This window comes from Chiloscyllium plagiosum, unplaced genomic scaffold (genome assembly GCF_037043375.1).
Source record: "Chiloscyllium plagiosum isolate Xiang-an unplaced genomic scaffold, Cpla_swu_hap1 HiC_scaffold_17, whole genome shotgun sequence".
Classification (NCBI taxonomy): Eukaryota; Metazoa; Chordata; class Chondrichthyes; order Orectolobiformes; family Hemiscylliidae; genus Chiloscyllium; species Chiloscyllium plagiosum.
Genome location: NW_028270155.1, coordinates 15,984,965 through 16,005,537, shown reverse-complemented (window position 1 = coordinate 16,005,537; position 20,573 = coordinate 15,984,965). Strand labels below are relative to the sequence as shown.

General features: G+C 41.8%; 1 protein-coding gene across 4 annotated transcripts in view; it reads left to right on the top strand.

Moving 5' to 3' along the window:
* The window catches only part of wwox (WW domain containing oxidoreductase), a 948,132-nt gene that overhangs the window by 844,317 nt on the left and 83,242 nt on the right, over positions 1 to 20,573 (top strand). The window contains exon 9 of one of the 4 annotated variants that reach the window (XM_087995712.1): positions 7,198 to 7,373. The exons of the other annotated variants lie outside the window; for them this stretch is intronic. Coding sequence (XP_087851838.1) covers positions 7,198 to 7,362 — 165 coding nt within the window. The 3' untranslated portion in view covers positions 7,363 to 7,373. Of the gene's footprint in view, positions 1 to 7,197; positions 7,374 to 20,573 lie in introns of those variants that run through there. 4 annotated transcript variants of the gene reach the window in all.

The window sequence follows — 20,573 nt, the reverse complement described above, 5'->3', positions numbered from 1 at the left end:
GATTCACTAATAATGTGTGCCAAATGTACACAGCATTCATTTCATCAGTTGCGTGCAGCATTCCCCTTGGTATGAATCAAGGAGAAGTGGCAAGATTGATCAGTGCTCAAAGAATTGAGTGATTTGTTGGATCCTGGTCTGAGCTGTTCCTGATCCCAGCAGGGGCATTACCGAGGACATGACAATTAGGATCAATTCGCTTCAAGTTGACATGGTTGGGTTGGAGGGGCAAATGGGAAGAATTTGGCCAGGGTTCTCACATAGTGTCGAAACTGATGTTGGCAGTCAGTGATTCCTTCCATAGTGAAATAGTATCCTCATAGTTACATCTGAAAGACACAAGTTGAAAGGCAGTTGCATGTGTCATGTTGTTAAGTATTGAAAGAGCTCATAAATTGTTAAAAATAACTTTATTGTTTAAGTATGAAGTATATTTTGCTGGACTAAAATGATTAATATGGTGCACATAGTTCATGTGTTGACTGCAGTCAGCAAAGCTAAACCGTGATCCTTGTGGATTTTCATGTCTAGTATTGAATGGATGTACAAACACAACAAGACAATGAGTGCACAGACTTTCCTTCTTCAGAATCTGAACTGAGAACAAAAAAGACATATTGAAGCCCTTGTTGCATTTGCAAAAGTGCTAATAGCTCAATTTATCTCCTTTGCTGAACAATGGGAGAGATGAAAACTATTTGTTAAAGGCATGTTGACTCCTTAATGGGCCAGTCACTTCTCTGTCTTTTGAACTATTTTAATTCTACATCTCTGAGTTTTGGAGAAATTCTTCGAGGCACCCACAGTGTTCAGGCGTGCAGTGACACTTGTCTTTATCGGACTTGAGCCCTGGTCACTTCCCCTGCACCACAAGAGCCCTCTCTGATACTTTTGTTTAACTTGTTCACACATATTGCACCACGTGACTAGAGCAGTCTAGTCATGGCCCTATACAATGCTCCTACAAAATTTTATAAGACTATCTGCTCGAAGAGGGAAAGGTTAGCCTTTAGAATCATGAGCACATTTTGTGCAAGGGATTTTAAAGTCAAACCATGTGGCATGTCGTTGGGACCATTGGTGAGTTTAGATATTTTCCACTTGCTGGCATGGATGTTTTATTTTTCTGGGTTTTTTTTCAGTTTAATTCAAGCTATTTGAAGTTGTATAGTATCTACAACAAAACATCCCAAAATGTGTCATAGAGATATCACAGTGAGCGAGAGATGCCGAACTAAGTAAAAAATCAGAAGTCACACGACACCAGGATATAGTCCCACAGCTTTATTTGAAATCACAAGCTTTCGGAGCGCTGCTCCTTAGTCAGATTTCACCTGATGAAGGGCAGCACACTAAAAGCTTGTGATTTCAAATAAACCTGTTGGACTTTAATCTGGTGGCATGTGACTTCTGACCTTGCCCTTTCCAGTCCAACAGTGGGATCTCCACGACATGGCTACCAAATAAAAGATGGCTGGGTTGGTGACCAAAATGTTGTGAAATTGGGCAGGTTTAAGTAAGATCTTAAAATTGATGAAGGTGGTTACGGTGTAATGAGAATGTATATGTTTCCAACATGATGATGCAGTTTTGTTCTGTTGAGATAAAAGAATGGGTTAACCTGTTTAAAGAGCAATTATGAGAAAGTGAGGACTGCAGATGCTGGAGATCAGAGCTGAAAAATGTGTTGCTGGAAAAGCGCAGCAGGTCAGGCAGCATCCAAGGAGCAGGAGAAACGACGTTTCGGGCATAAGCCCTTCTTCAGGATTCCTGAAGAAGAGCTTATGCCCGAAACGTCGATTCTCCTGCTCCTTGGATGCTGCCTGACCTGCTGCGCTTTTCCAGCAACACATTTTTCAGCTAAAGAGCAATTATGTATAATACAATGTGAATAAAGACGTTTATTATAACTCCCATGGTTAGCATTGCGGCCTCACAGCACCAGGGATCCGGGTTCGATTCCAACCTCGGGCAACTGTCTGTGTGGAGTTTTCACGTTCTCCCTGTGTCTCTGTGTGTTTCCTCTGGGTGCTCCGGTTTCCTCCCACAATCCAAAGATGTGCAGGTTAGGTGAATTGGCCATGCTAAATTGTCCATAATGTTCACGGATATGTCGGTTCGGTGCATTAGTTAGGGGTAAATGTACAGTAATAGGTTCGGGGAAATGGTCTGGGTGGGTTACTGTTTGGAGGGTTGGTGTGGAATTGTTGAGCCGAAGAGCCTGTTTCCACACTGTAGGGATCCTGTGGAGTCACACAATGGGTACTCTTAGACAGGATGCACATAAGAGGCTGGGATGTGGAGACAGCACAATCTAAGGGAGCAGTTGCTTAGCAGTGTAGGACTAAACCCCGATTCTCAAACCTCATGGCAGCCTAACCCCTGAGAGCTGATCAACTCGAGGTTGTATTAGAGAAGACAGTTCAAACCATAGGTCACTAGGCACAAAGATTTAGAAAGAGAATTCCATCCATACTTCCCAATGGAAGCATATCTGTTTCTCAACAAAGATGCTATTTGACTTGTTGGGTGCTTTCCAGGCATATTCTAATCCATACCCAATATCTGCAGTACTTTACCCCTGATATTTCTCTCACATATGGTGTTCCATTTCTCAATTTTGGGAAAAAAAGGAATGAGCCAAGTGATTCTTTGCAGTACAACTTTTAAACTGGTACCCAAAATAATAGAGTTGCAATTTACACACAGCTGTGTCTTACAGTTAGTACTCCATATTTTGCACCAAGCAACGAAGTGTGAAATTTCACAAACTCACGGGGATCCTGCGAAATTTATCAGTTTCCTCCTAAAATCGATGTAAAATACTCTAAAAATGAATTGCAGAGTTTCAAGGGGTCCCCAATGACTGCTGGGTATCTAGATCGCCTGTGTGAAACATTTGTCCCTACTCTGTATCTCGATTCTATCCTATCAATGCAAACGCAAAACAAAAAATATGAAATTTAAAATAATGGTTCTGCAGCGAGCAACTGCATCAAGTTACCATCTTGTTTGTCACTTTAGTTAATTGGACGCTCAGAGAGCTTAAGATCCAATGCCATCATGAATTGTGATGGTGCTAAATCAGCTACTCCAGCTCAAAACATGAAGCCTGTGCAATAGTGGTATTGTATGTCTCTTAGAATTGTGAACAGTGTTGCAATTTATTGCATGAATGTAAGGCACAGAGGCAACCCATTTGACCCAACTGGGCTAGGCTGGTTCTTTGTGCTCCACAAATCTCCTCTGTCCTGATTCCTGAAACTTTGACTTCATAGAATAGTAGAACACAGGATTAGGACATCTGAGGCAGAAGATCTGTGGCAACTCTCTAAAGAATAGTCTGTTAGTCTCACTTTCCTGCTATTTCCTCTTAGAATGCGTTTCTGATCATCGCAATCACTCGGTGGACCGTCTTGCGCACTACGTAAAATATAGAATGATGCTTTTAAACACACAGCATCAAACAAATCAGCTCATCCCACATTAGGGACAAATTACTACAATAGCTTTCACTGTTATATGCAGTATCATCAATAAACTGATATTTGTTGATAGAATCCAAAAAGAAAAAGTATTGTAAAGTTCCGAACCACAGCGGCCAACAGAAGATGTAACAAAGTTTCAGGGAACACCTTTTATTCCTGAGCATGCAGCATGCTGACAAACCTTAATGTTTGCAAATCCAAATGTTTTTGATATAATTTATCACTTATCATACTGTGTATTTCTGTTCCATTTTATATTAGCCACAATGGCTATTTATGAAAATTAAATACTAAAAATGTTGGGTGCTTTGGCACACGCGTAGATAGATCATGATGGCCAGTGAAATGAACAGTGATATTTGGATATGGGCATACTCGTTGTACAAGATGAGTTGGACCAGTATGTGTAATTCACAAGTTTTGCTGGTTTTTCTGTCCAAGTTGAAGGCAACCCCTTATCTCCTGCATTGGAACACACACTCCATTCCTTCTGTCCCCACTCTTTTTAAATATCAGGTTCAGTTTTGAAATCTACTATTGAACCTCTATCCACTATCCCATAAGGCAATGCAGTCCTGTGCTAATCATATATTGACTAAACAAAATGCACACTTGATAATCACATTAAATCTGTGCCATTTGGTTATCAACACTTCACCAACTGCAAACTGTTTCTCTTCATTCAACCTTTCTAAACCCTTCATTATTTCAATCTATTTCCTACTTTTGGTCACATTTATCTAACTTGCCCGTTGAAAAAAGAATATCAGCAAGAAGTTATAATGTGATTTTCACTAACAATCGCCATAGGGTAGTTGTGTAGTAACAGGTCTAGCAATCCAAATGCCCAAACTAAAACTCTGAGGACATGGATTCATATGTCACAAAAGTAGCTGCAGGAATTTAAATGTAATTAATAGATATGGAATTTAAGCCTAGTCTCAGTAATTATCACCAAAACCCATCTGATTCATTAATGCCCTTTAGGGAAGGAAATTGGCGAACCTGGTCTGGTTCCAAACCACAGTAATATGTTTGACTCTCAACTACCCTCTGCAATAGCCTAGGAAGCCACTCAGTTCAAGGGCAGTTAGAAATTGGCAACAAATGCTGGTTTTGTCAGCAGCCCCCACATTCCAGGAAAAAAGACTAATTTCTGGGATGGATGCTAATCTCCTTCAGTTGGGGATTTGAAGGGACTAGCATGTAAGATCCAGTGGGTGCCCTTTTGATTGCCCACCCTCAACCTGTCTGAAAGCTTGGAGAGGGAACGAAGAGTCAGGTAGCCTGCCTGTCCCTTGACCTATTGAGGCCCTTAAGTGGCCAATTAATGGTCTCATCTTGCCTCTGCTGAACGTGAGTGGTCCTGTGCCATATGTGATGCCAAAGCAAATTTAGCTGTGTGGTCTGTTATCGGGCAGAGGGACCTCCCAAGTCCTCCACTCTGACCTGCTGAACCTTGTTCCCTGTGATCCTCCTCATGAGGCCTATGACCCTGGATTACCAGAGTTCCTCAGTGTACTAGGACTGCCTGCAGTACCTAGCACTCTAACTGGGACTGCAGAGCTCATGACTATCCAGTTCTCTAAGATGGAACTTACCCCTGAGAAAGGGCTGGAAGTCCTGCCTCCTCTTCCCATCAATAAATTGCTGAGGATCAGCCATCCGCATTGTGGTACAAACTTAGTTAGAGACAAAAAAAACCTGCAGATGCTGGAATCCAAGATAGGCAAGAAGAACGGTTACACCTGAAATGTTGACTTCTTCCCCTCCTGATGCTGCCTGGCTTGCTGTGTTCTTCCAGCCCCCTGCCTGTCTAATCTGGATTTCAGGCAGGCATCTCCTCAGAGATTTGATCCTGTAAGGGGCAGGAACCATATTGCCTGCAAAATCCAGCCTGATGAATCTAGCTGATGAGGCTTGCAGTTTCAGTGGGAAAACATGAGTTGGAAGTGTTGATAGTCTTAGCACTGGACTAATTCAAGAAAAGTCCAGTTAATCCACAGAGATTTGATAAGTGTGAATTTGAGTCAGGATGACTCACTCAATCTGTTATCCTGAAAGAAAATACCTTAATACATTGCGAATAGACATTTGTAGCATTTAGTGTTGAAGATACGTTAGCATAATTGTTATACACCTGAGCTAGATGCCAAACAATGATGAGTTTCATTCCCAAATATAGCAAGGCATAAAACTGATGCATTTATATCACATCTTTCACACCTTCAAATATCTTAATGTGCTTTCCACATGAGTGGTTGATATTGTAATGTAGGAATGCTCTCAATTTCTGACTGGCTGGAGAAACTACAAAAGTTGCAGCATTGTTGTGTACACCCAACTGTTTCACTGTTTAATTTTGTAAGGAAGAGAATTTATGCAGCCTTACCAAGTTACAGTACATGTAACTCCAGACCCAAACTGTGTCTTAAGTCCATCAATTATATGTGCATCTGGGTTGTCTCGGCTACCAGCACTGGTATCATCACATGCTGAGATACATTAAAAATGATTCGGTAAGCAAGCATTGGTAATGATGCAGCACTGCTACCACAGCATGATATGCAATGCCATTGATTTTGCCGGAACTAGGTTGAAGGAATCCTTGCATTTATACAGTGCCTTTCAGAGCATCAGGATGTCCCAAACACTGCCAATTGCACAGCCTTGAACTGTAGTCGCTGTTGTAACACAGGGAGCGCAGCAGCCAATTTGCACACAGCACAGTCCCCATTCAATGTTGGTACAATGCTCAGATTTTCAGTTATTCAGTGTGAAGAATACATTTTGTTAAGAGAATGCCCTACTCCACTTCATCTGGTCCCTGTGGCATTCCACTGCTTGCCAATCCTAAAATGATCCAATTCCTAATCATTCCTTGCTTCCAGTTGGCGAACCAATCCTGTATTCATGCTATTCTGTACAATAGGCTCCTATTTTGTGGAGAAACCTTTGAAATTGTATTGTGTCAGATGCCAATTGGAAACCAAGTAAACTACATCCACAGATTCCTCTTTATCCACATTACTTTTTTTTATTCATTCACAGGACATGGATTTCACGAGCTAGTTCAGAGTTTAATTGCCTTTGAGGTGTTGGTGATGTGCTTGTTACATCCTTAAAGAATTCTAATAAATTTGATGATTTTTTTGTACAAAATCACATTCAGTCTGCCTGATAATATTATAAATTTCTAAGTGCTCTAATTTTCTAAATAATAGATTTCAACGTTTACCCTATAACAGACGTTTCTAATTTTAGTCCCACTCCTTTCTTGAACAGAGGTGTTATATTAGCCAGTTTCCAATCTGCTGGGACCTTTCCAGAATCTGACCTTGTAATCCTTTCAGCCTCACATTTTTAACGTGACTTCGCCAAAAACACATTCATGCTATTTGCTTCAGCATTTGCTTATGGTAACACGTTGCATGTTCTTACAGTTTTAAGGGGTGATAGTTTATGGAAAACAGACTACTTACATCGTCACTAGCATAATTCACATGCCTTAATTAGACATGCATCACTGAGCCAGAGTTGGTTCATGTGGTTGTAAATCACCACTCCCTAATATCCACCCTGTACTTGCAGATAACCCCCTCCCCCCGATAATGGTTTTTGCAGCATGGGTTGCAATGGTCAAGCTGTGGGAATGTTTGTATTGAGCAATTTTTCACAGAGCTGTTTTCATTCCTCTCAATTTTCCCAGGACACACTCCACAGCCCAAAACTGAAAGCTGCTGTTTGTCCTTTGTGCGTGGAACACAGTGTGCCTGAAGCATATCTGAAAACATATAAACGACATCCATTCAACGAATGGAGAAGAATTTGTGTTCTGCTTATTGTGACATGCTGCAGAAATAAGCTTTCCTAATGGTCAAAGGTGTGAGTACACAGGATTGCACTACCCTGAGGATAAGGTGATTTGTTGAAGGGGCTGGCAATCTCTTTTTGCTCTGTTCACGTATGAACATGTCTATATTATTCAATCATTGTCTTTAGGTTGGATTGGAGCCAACTGGTTTCTGATGGATATCCTGTCCCTTATCTGCTTATATGTTTATCCAGTGCAAAGTAATAGCAAGAGTAGTGGTGGAATCCAACTTTATATCAGTGCTTGTCAACAGCGACTATGAAAAATGTTTTCTGCAGGTAATCTTTATTTTTCCTTGGGAAATTAAATGGGAAACAGATGCTCATTGATTGAGACCATACAGCTGATGACAGGATTGCTCCGGTAGGGCTCACACATTATTAGCGAGCATCTGTTTTGTTTCGCTGCTCGGCTGACATCCTCCTAGAGCGTAGGTTATGCGTTATCTCAATCCAGGTAGCACAAGAAAAAAATTCCTTAATGCATTTTGATGTCAAGCTGACTTCAAGCCCAAGTGTGCTTTGTAGAAATTCCTAACACTATGCATGTGTGAGCTGTCTTAAACATTCTCCCACAACCTCATAACACTGTTGTGAGTGACTATAAGCCAATACATTTCACACAGAAATGCTATATGGAAAGAATGAGGCTATTCCTATTGCCTGCTGCATTTTCAGAGAGCAGTACCAACCAGACAAGCCTTACTTAGATTAATATGGAAGTTAAGAACTATATCTAGATGGATATAGAAATCTGTATCAATATATACCTCATGCCAATATTGGTTTATAAACTCCGTACTTCCAGATTGGGCAACATCTGAAAAGGTAAAAGCAATGACTGCAGATGCTGGAAACCAGAGCCTAGATTAGAGTGTTGCTGGAAAAGCACAGCAGTTCAGGCAGCATCCAAGGAGCAGTAAAATCAACGTTTCGGGCAAAAGGCCTTCATCAGGAATACAGGCAGAGAGCAAGGAGTTGAATTTATATGAATAACTTTTTTCCAAAAAGGTGGCACAGGTACAGTGGGTTGAATTGCCACATCCTATCCTGTGAGAATATTTGGTTCTCCCTGAAACCAGGGTGTCCATGTCAGATTATTTGAAACACAAGTAAAATGAAAAACTGTATGGAACTTACTCAAAATCTAATGCTTCTGCCGTTTAGTGGTTGCTGGATTTAAACATATCTCATTTTACCCTATGAGACCTGTCAATAAGAGGCAAAAATATTGAGGTGGTTGAACATCTAGCTAGACTCCATGAAGGGAGAAAAATATGCATAAGAGCTGAATGATCTTTGCTGTTACTGCCTTCTTAGCCTGCATTTTCATGTGGCTTTGGGAAAACCCAAACTGCATAATTTTGCACCTTCCAACATGCTCACCAAACCAACCTGTAATTTTCCTAGATTAGTTATCTTCTTGCAAACCATATGGAGTACATTAGTGCAAGTGGGGAAGCAGACTGGCTGGAAGCTCAGCCTTCAATCTCCCAATATAATTATCCAGCTCCCAATATAGCTAAAATTCCCTTCAATCTCACCTCTCACCCTCTTCCCAGCCTCATGCCACCCAATGCATCCTTAGCTCACCTATGCTATCTCCAGCACCCCCAACTAACCATGCCATCGCCAAATTTCCATGTATTCTCGACAACCACTCACAGTCCTCAAGAGCCACACAATAGCAAAGAGAATTACTTTTTTTAAAATTTGGGGAAAAAAAACTTTGAACAACCTAATAAAACACAGAATGCAAACACTATTATTGATACTGAAAAGAAAAGTGACTCCAGCACAGAAGAAAAAAATGAATCCTCTAAATGTTGAATAGGTTTGTAAACAAACAACAAACCACGTTTAAGACTTTTTTTATAATGCAAACCTTTAAAGGTTTTAATCTTTTTTTGGATCAATATACCACTTGCTAGGCAGGAGGCATTATGGACTATTGAAACTCAGCCAGATATTCTTTGGGGCTACAGATGTCATCACAAAAGCATCCAAGTACATTGCCTGGAGCGGTCCCATTTCCATTTCAAAACAGAATGTCTGCCAATTAGTGTAGGGAATCAGGGGCAAAGAGCAGGGTATCTCTTTTTAACAGAGTTGTCATTTGTTTTAAATCAGAAAACATGAAAGCAAAGGCCAATGGGACATTTTTTTAAAAATTTCAATATTTTATCACACTTTCTCCAATGTTAAAATATTCTATTACTAGACCCATGACAATACCATTTCACCACCATCTCCCCAATTTTTAGTCCATCATTTGTTATTTAACAAATGAAAATATCTGCAAGGCAAAGCAATGTTTCAATAAACTTCCAGTGAATTATGTGATATGAATTTAATTCAATAATGTTGTGAAGGTTTATATTTATTCAGTGATGTTGACACATATATCCATGAATCAATTAATTGTGTTATTTAACTTTTTCTCTGCTATTCAAAATTTGCCTCTCACCTCCTTTCAGGTGATCCACGAAATGTATCAGTTTAACTGAGCTTTAAGTCAACTGTCCTAATATCACCTTTTGTGGCAAGATGCCGAGAGTGTGGTGCTGGAAAAGCACAGCAGGACAGGCAGCATCCAAGGAGCAGGAGAATCGACATTTCGGGCATAAGCCCTTCATTTTCCAGCACTATACTCTTGACTCTGATCTCCAGCATCTGCAGTCCTCACTTTCTCCGAGTTGATTTCAACCTTACTGCGAAGCCTCTTCCAAGGATGTCTATCTTGAAGAGGTTCTCCTCCTCTCTCTTCAAAGATCTCAGTGAGTCCCTCTCTCACTGTACCCTCCAAGTCCTGTCTTCTTTTGTGGCAAGATATCAATATTCATTTGTTAAACCTTCTGTAAACCTTGAATCCTTTTATTACATGAAAAGAAATATATGAATGCAGGGTTTTTTTGCTGATGTTTTTACAGTTTAGAAGGAATGAGATGATTAAAAGAGCCACCAGATGTACCAAGTTGTACTATTGGACGGCATCACCCTCTAGTATCTTAGCTGGCCAAGAGTGAATGCCAACTAACTACCCTATCATTTTCAGATTCTGACCTACTAACTTTCTTAAACAACAACATACTTTGCTCAAATCTTCCGGAACATGGAGTTATTACAAATACAAACTTGCAGTTCACACAACACAGCCTGTGACCCCCACCTCCATTTCTCTTAGGCAAAAATAGTTAGAAAATCCCTACAGTGTGTAAGCAGGCCATTTGGCCCATCAAGTCTGCACTGATCCTTTGAAGAGCATCCCTCCCAAATCCATCCCTGTAACCCTGCACGTCTCAGGGCAAATACACCTAACCTGCACGTCTTTGCACTATGGGAGGAAACCCGAGCACGTGCAGGAAATCCACAGGGGAGAATGTGCAAACTCCACATAGAGAGTCACCCAAGGCTAAAATCAAACCCAGCTCCTTGGCACTGTGAGGCAGCAGTGCTAACCACTGAGCCACCATGCCGCACATAATCATGAGCTTACAGCCCAATTGTTTGAGCCTTGATGCTAGCTGGGACTTTTTCTACACTGACTTCCACAGAAAGAATTTTCCTTACACCTTCATCTGTTGTGACTGGCAACTCAGCATCATTTCCAAGAGTGACAAATGTTGCAAAATAATTATTCAGTGCAATTAATGGACCATCCTCATCTATTTCTGCCTTGTGCTAACAACCTTGTTGATCAATTGAGGTGCACAGAGAGGGCATTGGGTGGGGCTTTGCTATTTTCTGGACTTTTCTTGAATATTCCATGTTTGTAATTGTACAAGAAATTATTTTAATGGGTAGCACGGTGGCACAGTGGTTAGCACTGCTGTCTCACAGCGCTAGAGACCCGGATTCAATTCCCTCTTCAGGCAACTGACTGTGTGGAGTTTGCACATTCTCCCCGTGTCTGCGTGGGTTTCCTCCGGGTGTTCCGCTTTCCTCCCACAGTCCAAATATATGCATGTTAGGTGAATTGGCCATGCTAAATTGCCTGTAGTGTTCGGTGAAGGGGTAAATGTAGGGGAATGCATCTTGGTGGGTTGCTCTTCGGAGGGTCGGTGTGGACTTTTAGGGCCGAAGGGCCTGTTTCCACATTGTAAGTAATCTAATCTTAGCTAATAAACTGTGTAATTTCATTTTTGCGCCTGGATATTCTTTAACTACTATTAAAGTGCCATTGTGCTCCTGTCATTTAGGGGAAAAGAATGCCAGGCAGTTCTCATTTCAGCAGCCATGGTTAGTTAACACAGTTTATCATATGGGCTGTAAGACTGCAGTGTACCAATCAGACAGATGTGATTAAATAGCTTGTTCTGTCCCTTTTATTCAGCTCTTCATTTAAAATGCATCAGCTACTGAGCTTGGATGTTAAGCTGCTGAAATTATGGTCGACATAATGACCCTTGCACAGATTCCTGGCTGGTGGGTTCTATATTTCTCACCATACCACATCTTTGCATCAAGTACTCTGAGAAAAAGTGAGTGAATACTGAATAATGTCCAATTAGAAAAACAAGCCATCTTATGAAGTAGCTCTTGAAAGCTCTTGAGCTTCTTCAAGTTAGTCTGCTGTTCCTGCCACCCCCACCATTTAAATATATTTACTTATTTTAAAATTAATCACTTTGACCAGTATACCTGTAGTTCTCATCAATTACTTATTGAGTCATTACAGCACAGAAACGGACCTTTCAGTCCAATCAGTCCATGCTGAACATAACTGCAAACCAAACTCGTCCCACCTGCCTACTCCTGGCCTATATCCTTCCAAATCTTTCCTGTTCATGTATTTATCTAAGTGTTTTTAAATATTGTAGCTGTGCCTACATCCACCACTTCCTCAGGAAGTTCATTCCACATGCGAACTGCCCTTGGTGTAAAATATGTACCTCTCATACCTTTTTAAATTTCTTTCCTCTCACCATAAAAATATACCCACTAGTCTTGAAATCTCCCATCCTTAAGAAAAGACATCTACCATTAACCCTATCTATACTCATAATTATTTTATAAACCTCTATAAGGTGACCTCTCAACCTCTTATTTCTTTGAAAAAGTTGCATATTATCCAACTCACTGCTCCAGTGTGTTCCAGGCACATTGTCTGACGTGCTGCTGAGCACATGCACAACTCCCAAGCCCACACAACACATCATAACCTACACTGTGAGAACCATTGAGTTGCAGCTGCGAGGAGTGAAATGGATAGTTTAACCACCAAAAAAGACGGAAGGCGATTTCAGACCTGTTTAAGTTTAATTAAAGAGTTGCTGATCAAACTGCAGCCCTTCTCCAGTGCCACTGTTTGTAGTCAGACTTCCAACATTCAGACGTTCTCCTTTTGTCATAGGGTGTTGAATATTTTAAGTGACCACGCAGTTACATTTTTGTACTCAAAATGAGTGAGTCTTAGCCTAAACTGGTGACAATTGATCAGTCACTCATTGCCTGTTACAGAATCACTGCTCTGAGTTTATTTAAAATAATTGCTCAGACATATAGTGAATTTGAACATCAGGTGCAGTATTCATGATATTTAGACTATATTCAACATTTGTTCGCATGAATCATGATCAATATGAACATCCTAGAAAATGAATGGTATTTTAAGAGAGTACAGGAGTTGAGAGGTCATGTTGCGGCTGTACAGGACATTGGTTAGGCCACTTTTGGAAAATTGTGTGCAATTCTGGTCTCCTTCCTTTTGGAAGGATGTTGTGAAACTTGAAAGGGTTCAGAAAAGATTTACAAGAATGTTGCCAGGGTTGGAGGATTTGAGCTATAGGGAGAGGCTGAACAGGCTGGGGCTGTTTTCCCTGGAGCATCGGAGGCTGAGGGGTGACCTTATAGAGGTTTATAATGACTCCTTGACGTTAAATACATATAATTAGCACCATTGAAACAGGTCTCCTCCAACCCATGTTTGGTCTAGATTTGTCAGGATTTTCTAGACTTTATACTTATCTGCTGCTTCATGAACATCTGTGCTATCCAGCTCAGTCATCCCATGTATTATAAATTCCAAATTCTAATTATTCTCTGCGTACAGGCATTTCTCCTGAATAATTTATTGTTGACTATCTTATAGTGCTGATCAAGGTGATTTGAATTCTATCCACGAGATGGTAGGGCATTCCATCAAGGACTGGTTTTGTGTAGTGGAGGGTTTCAGGACCTAACATAGTGCTTCCCAAAATTATTCCCTCCGTGATCCCATTTCCAGGGCTGAAAATTGTGGTGAGCCATGAGTGAGAATGGTGGAAGTGGGAGTGCTGTCCAACTGTAATAACTTGGTCAGATCTTGATGCTCAACACCCCAAAATTTCACCTTGTAACCTCAGTTGGGGTCCTGACTCCCCCCCCACCACGGTCCCCGAGCCCACTTTGGGAAGCCTCGATTTAACATTGCCTTTCTCAGCTCTCACATTACTTGCTTGCTCAGTAAAGGTGAGCCAGAAGGCATAACCAATATTATTTTTCAATATCATCTCCCTGCCCCACTGCTGACTGGTGGAGCACTCCAGGTGGATGAAAGGGGATGGGTGCACAGCCGATGTTGCCAGCTCCCAAATTGAATAAATTACACAGGGAAGCAGTTTCCATTGTGATAGCTCATTTCAAAACTATCCATTAACTTTATTGTTCCTTTTTGTTTTTAAACATTTTGAAGGAAGGGCAACGCTATGGCTCAATGGTTAGCACAGTGCCAGGGACCCGGGTTCAATTCCAAATGGGATTTGCACATTCTCCCCTTTTCTGAGTTTCCTCCGGGTGCTCCGGTTTCCTCCCACAATCCAAAGATGTGCAGGTTAGGTGGTTTGGCTGTGCTAAATTGCCCATAGTCTCCGGGGATGTGCAGGCTGGGCGGACTATCCATGGGTAATGCAGGATTACATGGATAGGGTAGGTGGGTGGGTTTGGCAGAGATGCTCTTCAGAAGGTTGGTGTAGATTCGATGGGCCAAATGGCCTGCTTCCACTCTGTAGGGATTCTAAGATTTTCCATTTGCTGCAAAACAACAGATTCTAAGATTATAAATCCACTCAAATTGTGTTGTTCAGTTTTGAGAAATTAAGTTGAAAAAAGAACAGTGACCTCTCCTTGTGCTCTTAAAAATGATACAGTATAGTATTCACCAAATGTGTCACATATTAGAACACCTATTGACTGATGGATGCACAGTCCAGTTTGGGGAACATGAAAATACAAAATTCTGGACAGACTCAGCAAGTCAGGCTGCAATTTTGAAGAAAGGTAGGAATTTGCATTTCAGATTCCAACCCTTCCTCAGAAGCCAACAGGACTTGGATCATATATCCTGTCTCTCAGCAAAATTGCTTCCTCCCAATTAAATGCTAGGTTAGGTAACGTATTGTGCAAATTCTGCTTTGTAATTCGGTACGTTGTTGTACCCTAACAGAATAGTCTTGTGGAACTGTTCATGGACTCCCAAGCTACAGCCACATTCAATGTGGATGAAACTACGGACAGCAAATTGAGCTATTTTAATATAGATGCCACCACACTACCATTCCTCTGCAATCATTGCACCTCTTTTCCCATGCTCACTTCACATCCCTGTATTTATAAAAAATGTAAGAAATAGACATGAAGAAGTAGGCATTTAGCCCTTTGAGTCTGTTCCACCGTTAAACAAAGACATTGGCTGAGCACCTATCTCAGACTCTCCCATTATCATTGTATCCAAAAATAGCATCCACGGCTGTCTGGAGTAAAGAATTCCAAAGAGTCACAACCCTTTGTGCAAATAAATTTCTCATCATTCCAGTGCTAAATAGCTAACTCCCTTATTCTGATACTATTAGTTCAAGACTCAACTGTCAGGGAAAAACACAGGAAAGTGGACTGAAGGATTTTCGGATCGGACATAATCGTATTGAATGGTAGAGCAGGATCTGAGTGGCCTACTGTTGTTCCTATTTCTTATGATCTTAGGGCAATGTCTCCTCAGCATCTACGCTGCTTCACATGATGTTCGCCGATAAGACACTTGGACAATCTTCTCAATCTACCCAATAGGAAATGTGTTCTTTCTATGTTAGGCCAAGCCACCAAAGTTGGCTATTGGTACTCTGTGGTGTTTGACCACAATTATGGAAACCACAGCAAAAGGGTTGGGATTGAGATAGACCTTCTCAAAGCTGTAGCATCATGCTATGATTTTGCACTGTGACGAGAGAGTTTGTGCATTTTTCACATATTGTATCAGTACTAAATTTACAATTTTTAGTTAGGGACCCCTAAATCCAACATCTGATGAACATTCTGTAATCTAAAATATCTGTCAGTTTTAGGGAAAACTTGCTGGAAAGCATTCCAGAGAGTGTTACCATACATTTTTAGTCTTTTGTCAGAGGCACATATGACATTCGATTGAAGTACCAATGGGTGGGTCCAACTATATGGCAGAAAGGAGGTTGAAGCGGGGAGACACAGTTTACGCAGGTGAAGTATGTCACCTTTGGGATCATCGGAAAAGTGTCCCATGCTGACTAAACCTACCTACTCTTTCAAATCACAGTCAGTCAGGGATTGCTACGTATTGGGAGTCAAATAAGCCCGAAAGTTACTTTATTAAAAAAAGGTTTCTCTGGTAACTGGGGTGGTACAAATAAAAGATTCATTGGGTCTCTTTGGGAGAAGAGCAGGTGAACTGCCCTCCGTGTTGTGACCAACATTTATCATTAGGATGGTCATAATAATGCAGCTGTTAGCCCAATCTTGCTGAGCACAAATGGCACAAATTTTTCCCTACATTACAACAGTGAAAAGGATTCTGGGTAATCCAAGATGGAGGATGGCTGTATGAGTTGCTCCTTTTTTGAGGTACTTTAGGTGTTGAAGGTGATTTCCTTGAAATCCAGGAGCAGCAATTACTGTTGCATATGGTGTTGCGTTGTTTTGGAACTTTGGGGAAAAAACATCAAAATAATGGCACTTTTAAAAGGGAAAAGACAGACAAAAGACAAAAGGCAGTGAGCACATGGTCAGTGAGGGAGAAAGGGAAAGAAACCTTCACTGCTAACTGACATAGCAGTGAATCTGAACAGTTACTGCTTTTGCTGTTTGAGATCATGCATCTGCAGGCATCGGAGTGATCCAGGAAAAATGAACAAACAGCGAAATTCACAGCTGACCTTGGAGGAACCTTTGTGGGAGAGCTCACAGCACAGAAATAGATACGTGCATACCTTTTTAACATGTAACCTTGCTGTAGGTCGACAGTATTGGGTAGAGTGGGCTCTTTCTTGATTATATGTCTTATTGATTTGTCTCTTGATTTAATTTTGAAAATATAAACCATACGTACTAAGTTAGCCTGGAACATTTACTTTTAGAGCAACAGACAGTGCTATTTTCTGGGTCTATAGATTGTGATGGAGCAAAGATGGCCTTTAGTAGAGTGATATGCTCTTCCAGTCAGATGTGGGAGTTTAGGAAGAGTTTCCATGTGACTGATGATTATGTCTGCAGGAAATGTCTTTGGTTGTGAATCCTATCATATTGCATAGATCGGTTGGAGCTGCAGTTAGAGGGGATGAGGAATTTACAAGAGCTCGGGCATGTGATGGATGGCATTTATAGGAAGGGAGAAAAACCGCAGATACAGTCATAGATGGGTTAACTACAGGAAAGGTAGGAGGGTAGGCAGGTAATGCAGGAGTCTTCTGTAGCTATCCCATTTCAAACAAGTATGCTGTTTTGGAAAATGTAGGGGTGATGGACTCTCAGGGGAATGTAGTATGAACAGCCAAGTTTCTGTTATCGCGACAGGCTCTACGATAATGAGGGGTATGGCAGGTTCCAAGCAATCGATTGTGATAGGGGACTCTCCAGTCAGAGGCACAGACAGACATTTCTGTGGCCAGCAGCGAAAAATCAGAATGGTGTGTTGCCTCCCCGGTGCCAGGATCAAGGATGTCTCAGAGAGGGTGCAGAATGTTCTCAAAGGGGAGAGTGACCAGCAGGAGGTCATTGTACACATTGGAACTAACGAGATAGGAAGGGAAAAGGATGAGATTCTGAAGGAAGAATATAGAATGTTAGGCAGGAATTTAAAAAGATGATCCTCGAGGGTAGTAATATCTGGAGTACTCCTGGTGCTACGAGCTAGTGAGGATAGGAATAGGACAAGAGCAGATGAATGTGAGCCTGAGGAGATGGTGTAGGGGAGAAGGGTTCACATTTCTGGATCAGTGTAATCTCTTCTGGGGTAGAGGTGACCTGTACAAGAAGAACGGATTGCACCTGAATTGGAAGGGGACTAATATACTGGCAGTGAGATTTGCTAGAGCTGCTCAGGAGGATTTAAACTATTTTGGGGGACGGGGGTGGGGGGGTGTACCCAAGGAGACTGAGGAATGGGGCCAATCTGAGACTGGTACAGTTGAGAGAAGAAGTGAGTCAAACAGTCAGGGACAAAGCAGTGAATAAGGTAGGACTGATAAATTAAACTGCATTTATTTCAATGCAAGAGGCCTAACAGAGAAGGCAGATGAACTAAGGGCGTGGTTAGGAACATGGGACTGGGATGATTAGATTTCCTACAGTGTAGTAACAGGCCCTTCGGCCCAACAAGTCCACACCGACCCTCCGAAAAGTAACCCACCCAGACCCATTTCCCTCTGACTAATGCACCTAACACTATGGACAATGGCCAATTCACCTGGCCTGCACATCTTTGGACTGTGGGAGGAAACCAGAGCACCCGGAAGAAACCCACGGAGACACAGGGAGAATGTGAAAACTCCACACAGACAGTTGCCCAAGGCTGGAATCGAACCTGGGTCCCTGGTGCTGTGAGGCAGCAGTGCTAACCACTGAGCCAGGGATATCACAGCAATTACAGAAATGTGGCTCAGGGATGGACAGGACTGGCAGCTTAATGTTCCAGAATACAAATGCTACAGGAAGGACAAAAAGGGAGGTAAGAGAGGAGGGATAGCATTTGATAAGGGATAGCATTACAGCTATACTGAGGGAGGATATTCCTAGAAACACAGACAGAGAAGTTATTTGGGTGGAATTGAGAAATAAGAAAGGGACTACCACCTTATTGGGATTGTATTATAGAACCTCAAATAGTCAGCGGGAAATTGAGAAACAAATTTGTGGGGAGATTTCAGTTATTTGTAAGAATAATACGTGGTTATGATCAGGGATTTTAACTTTCCAAACATAGACTGGGACTGCCAGAGTGTTAAAGGTTTAGATGGAGAGGAATTTGTTAAGTGTGTACAAGAAAATTTTCTGATTCAGTATGTGGATGAACCTACTAGAAAAAATGCAAAACTTGACCTACTCTTGGGAAATAAGGCAGGGCAGGTGACTGGGGTGTCAGTGGGGGAGCACTTTGGGGCCAGCGACCATAATTCTATTAGTTTTAAAATAGTGATGGAAGAGGATAGACCAGATCTAAAAGTTGAAGTTCTAAATTGGAGCAAGGTCAATTTTGATGGTATCAGGCAAAAACTCTCAAAAGCTTACTGGGGGCAGCTGTTCGCAGGTAAAGGGATGGCTGGAAAAAAGGGAGCCTTCAGAAATGAGATAAATAGAGTCCAGAGACAGTATATCCCTATTAGGGTGAAAGGACCTGATCAGGTGTACTCTTGAACTCTGTGGGAAGCTAGAGAAGTGATTGCTGGGTCTCTTGCTGGGATATTTGTATCATCAATAGTCACAGGTGAGGTCCCAGAAGACTGGAGGTTGGATAACGTGGTGCCACTGTTTAAGAAGGGCAGTAAGGACAAGCCAGGGAACTATAGACCACTGAGCCTGACATTGGTGGTGGGCAAGTTGTTGAGGGAATCCTGAGGTACAGGATTTACACATATTTGGAAAGGCAAGGACTGATTAGGGATAGTCAGCATGGCTTTGTGCATGGGAAATCATGTCTCACAAGCATGATTGAGTTTTTTGAAGATGTAACAAAGAGGATTGATGAGGGCAGAGTGATGGACGTGATCTATATGGACGTCAGTAAGGCAGTCGACAAGGTTCCCCATGGAAGACTGGTTAGCAAGATTAGATCTTATGGAATACAGGGAGAACTTGCCATTTGGATACAGAACTGGCTCAAAGGTAGAAGACAGAGGGTAGTGGTGGAGGGTTGTTTTTCAGACTGGAGGCCTGTGACCAGTGGAGTGCCACAAGGATCGGTGCTGGGTCCACTACTTTTCATCATTTATATAAATGATTTGGATGTGAACATCGGAGGTATAGTTAATAAGTTTGCAGATGACACCAAAATTGGAGGTGCAGAGGACAGTGAAGAAGGTCACCTCAAGTTACAACAGAATTGGCCAATGGGATGAGGAGTGGCAGATAGAGTTTAATTTAGATAATGCGAGGTGCTGCATTTTGGGAAAGCAAATCTTAGCAGGATACTTAATATATACTTCATGTTAACATCCTTGGGAGTGTTGCTGAACAAAGAGACCTTTGGAGTGCAGGTTCATAGCTCCTTGAAATGGAGTCGCAGGTAGATAGGATAGTGAAGAAGGTGTTTGGTATACTTTCCTTTATTGATCAGAGTATTGAGTACAGGAGTTGGGAAGTCATGTTGCAGCTAATTGGTTAGGCCACTGTTGGAATATTGCATGCAATTCTGGTCTCCTTCCTGTCGGAAGGCTATTGTGAAACTTGAAATGGTTCAGAAAAGATTTACAAGGATGGTGCCAAGGTTGGAGGATTTGAGCTGTAGGGAGAGGCTGAATAGGCTAGGGCTGTTTTCCCTGGAGCGTCTGAGGCTGAGGGGTGACCTTACAGAGATTTATAAAATCATGAGGGGCATGGATAGTGTAAGTAGGCAAAGTCTTTTCCCTGGGGTCGGGGAGTCCAGAACTAGAGGGCATAGGTTTAGGGTGAGAGGGGAAAGATATAAAAGAGACCTAAGGGGCAACTTATTCACACAGGGGGTGGTACGGGTATGGAATGAGCTGCCAGAGAAAGTGGTGGAGGCTGGTAGAGGGCATAGGTTTAGGGTGAAAAGGGAAAGATATAAAAGAGATTTAAGGGGCAACTTTTACATGCAGAGGGTGTTATGTGTGTGGAATGGGCTGCCAAAGGAAGAGGTAGAAGCTTGTACAACTGAACATTTAAAAAGGCATTTGGATGGGTATATGAATAGGAAGGATTTAAAGGGATATGGGCAAGGTGATGGCAGGTGGGACTAGATTGGAGTGGGAT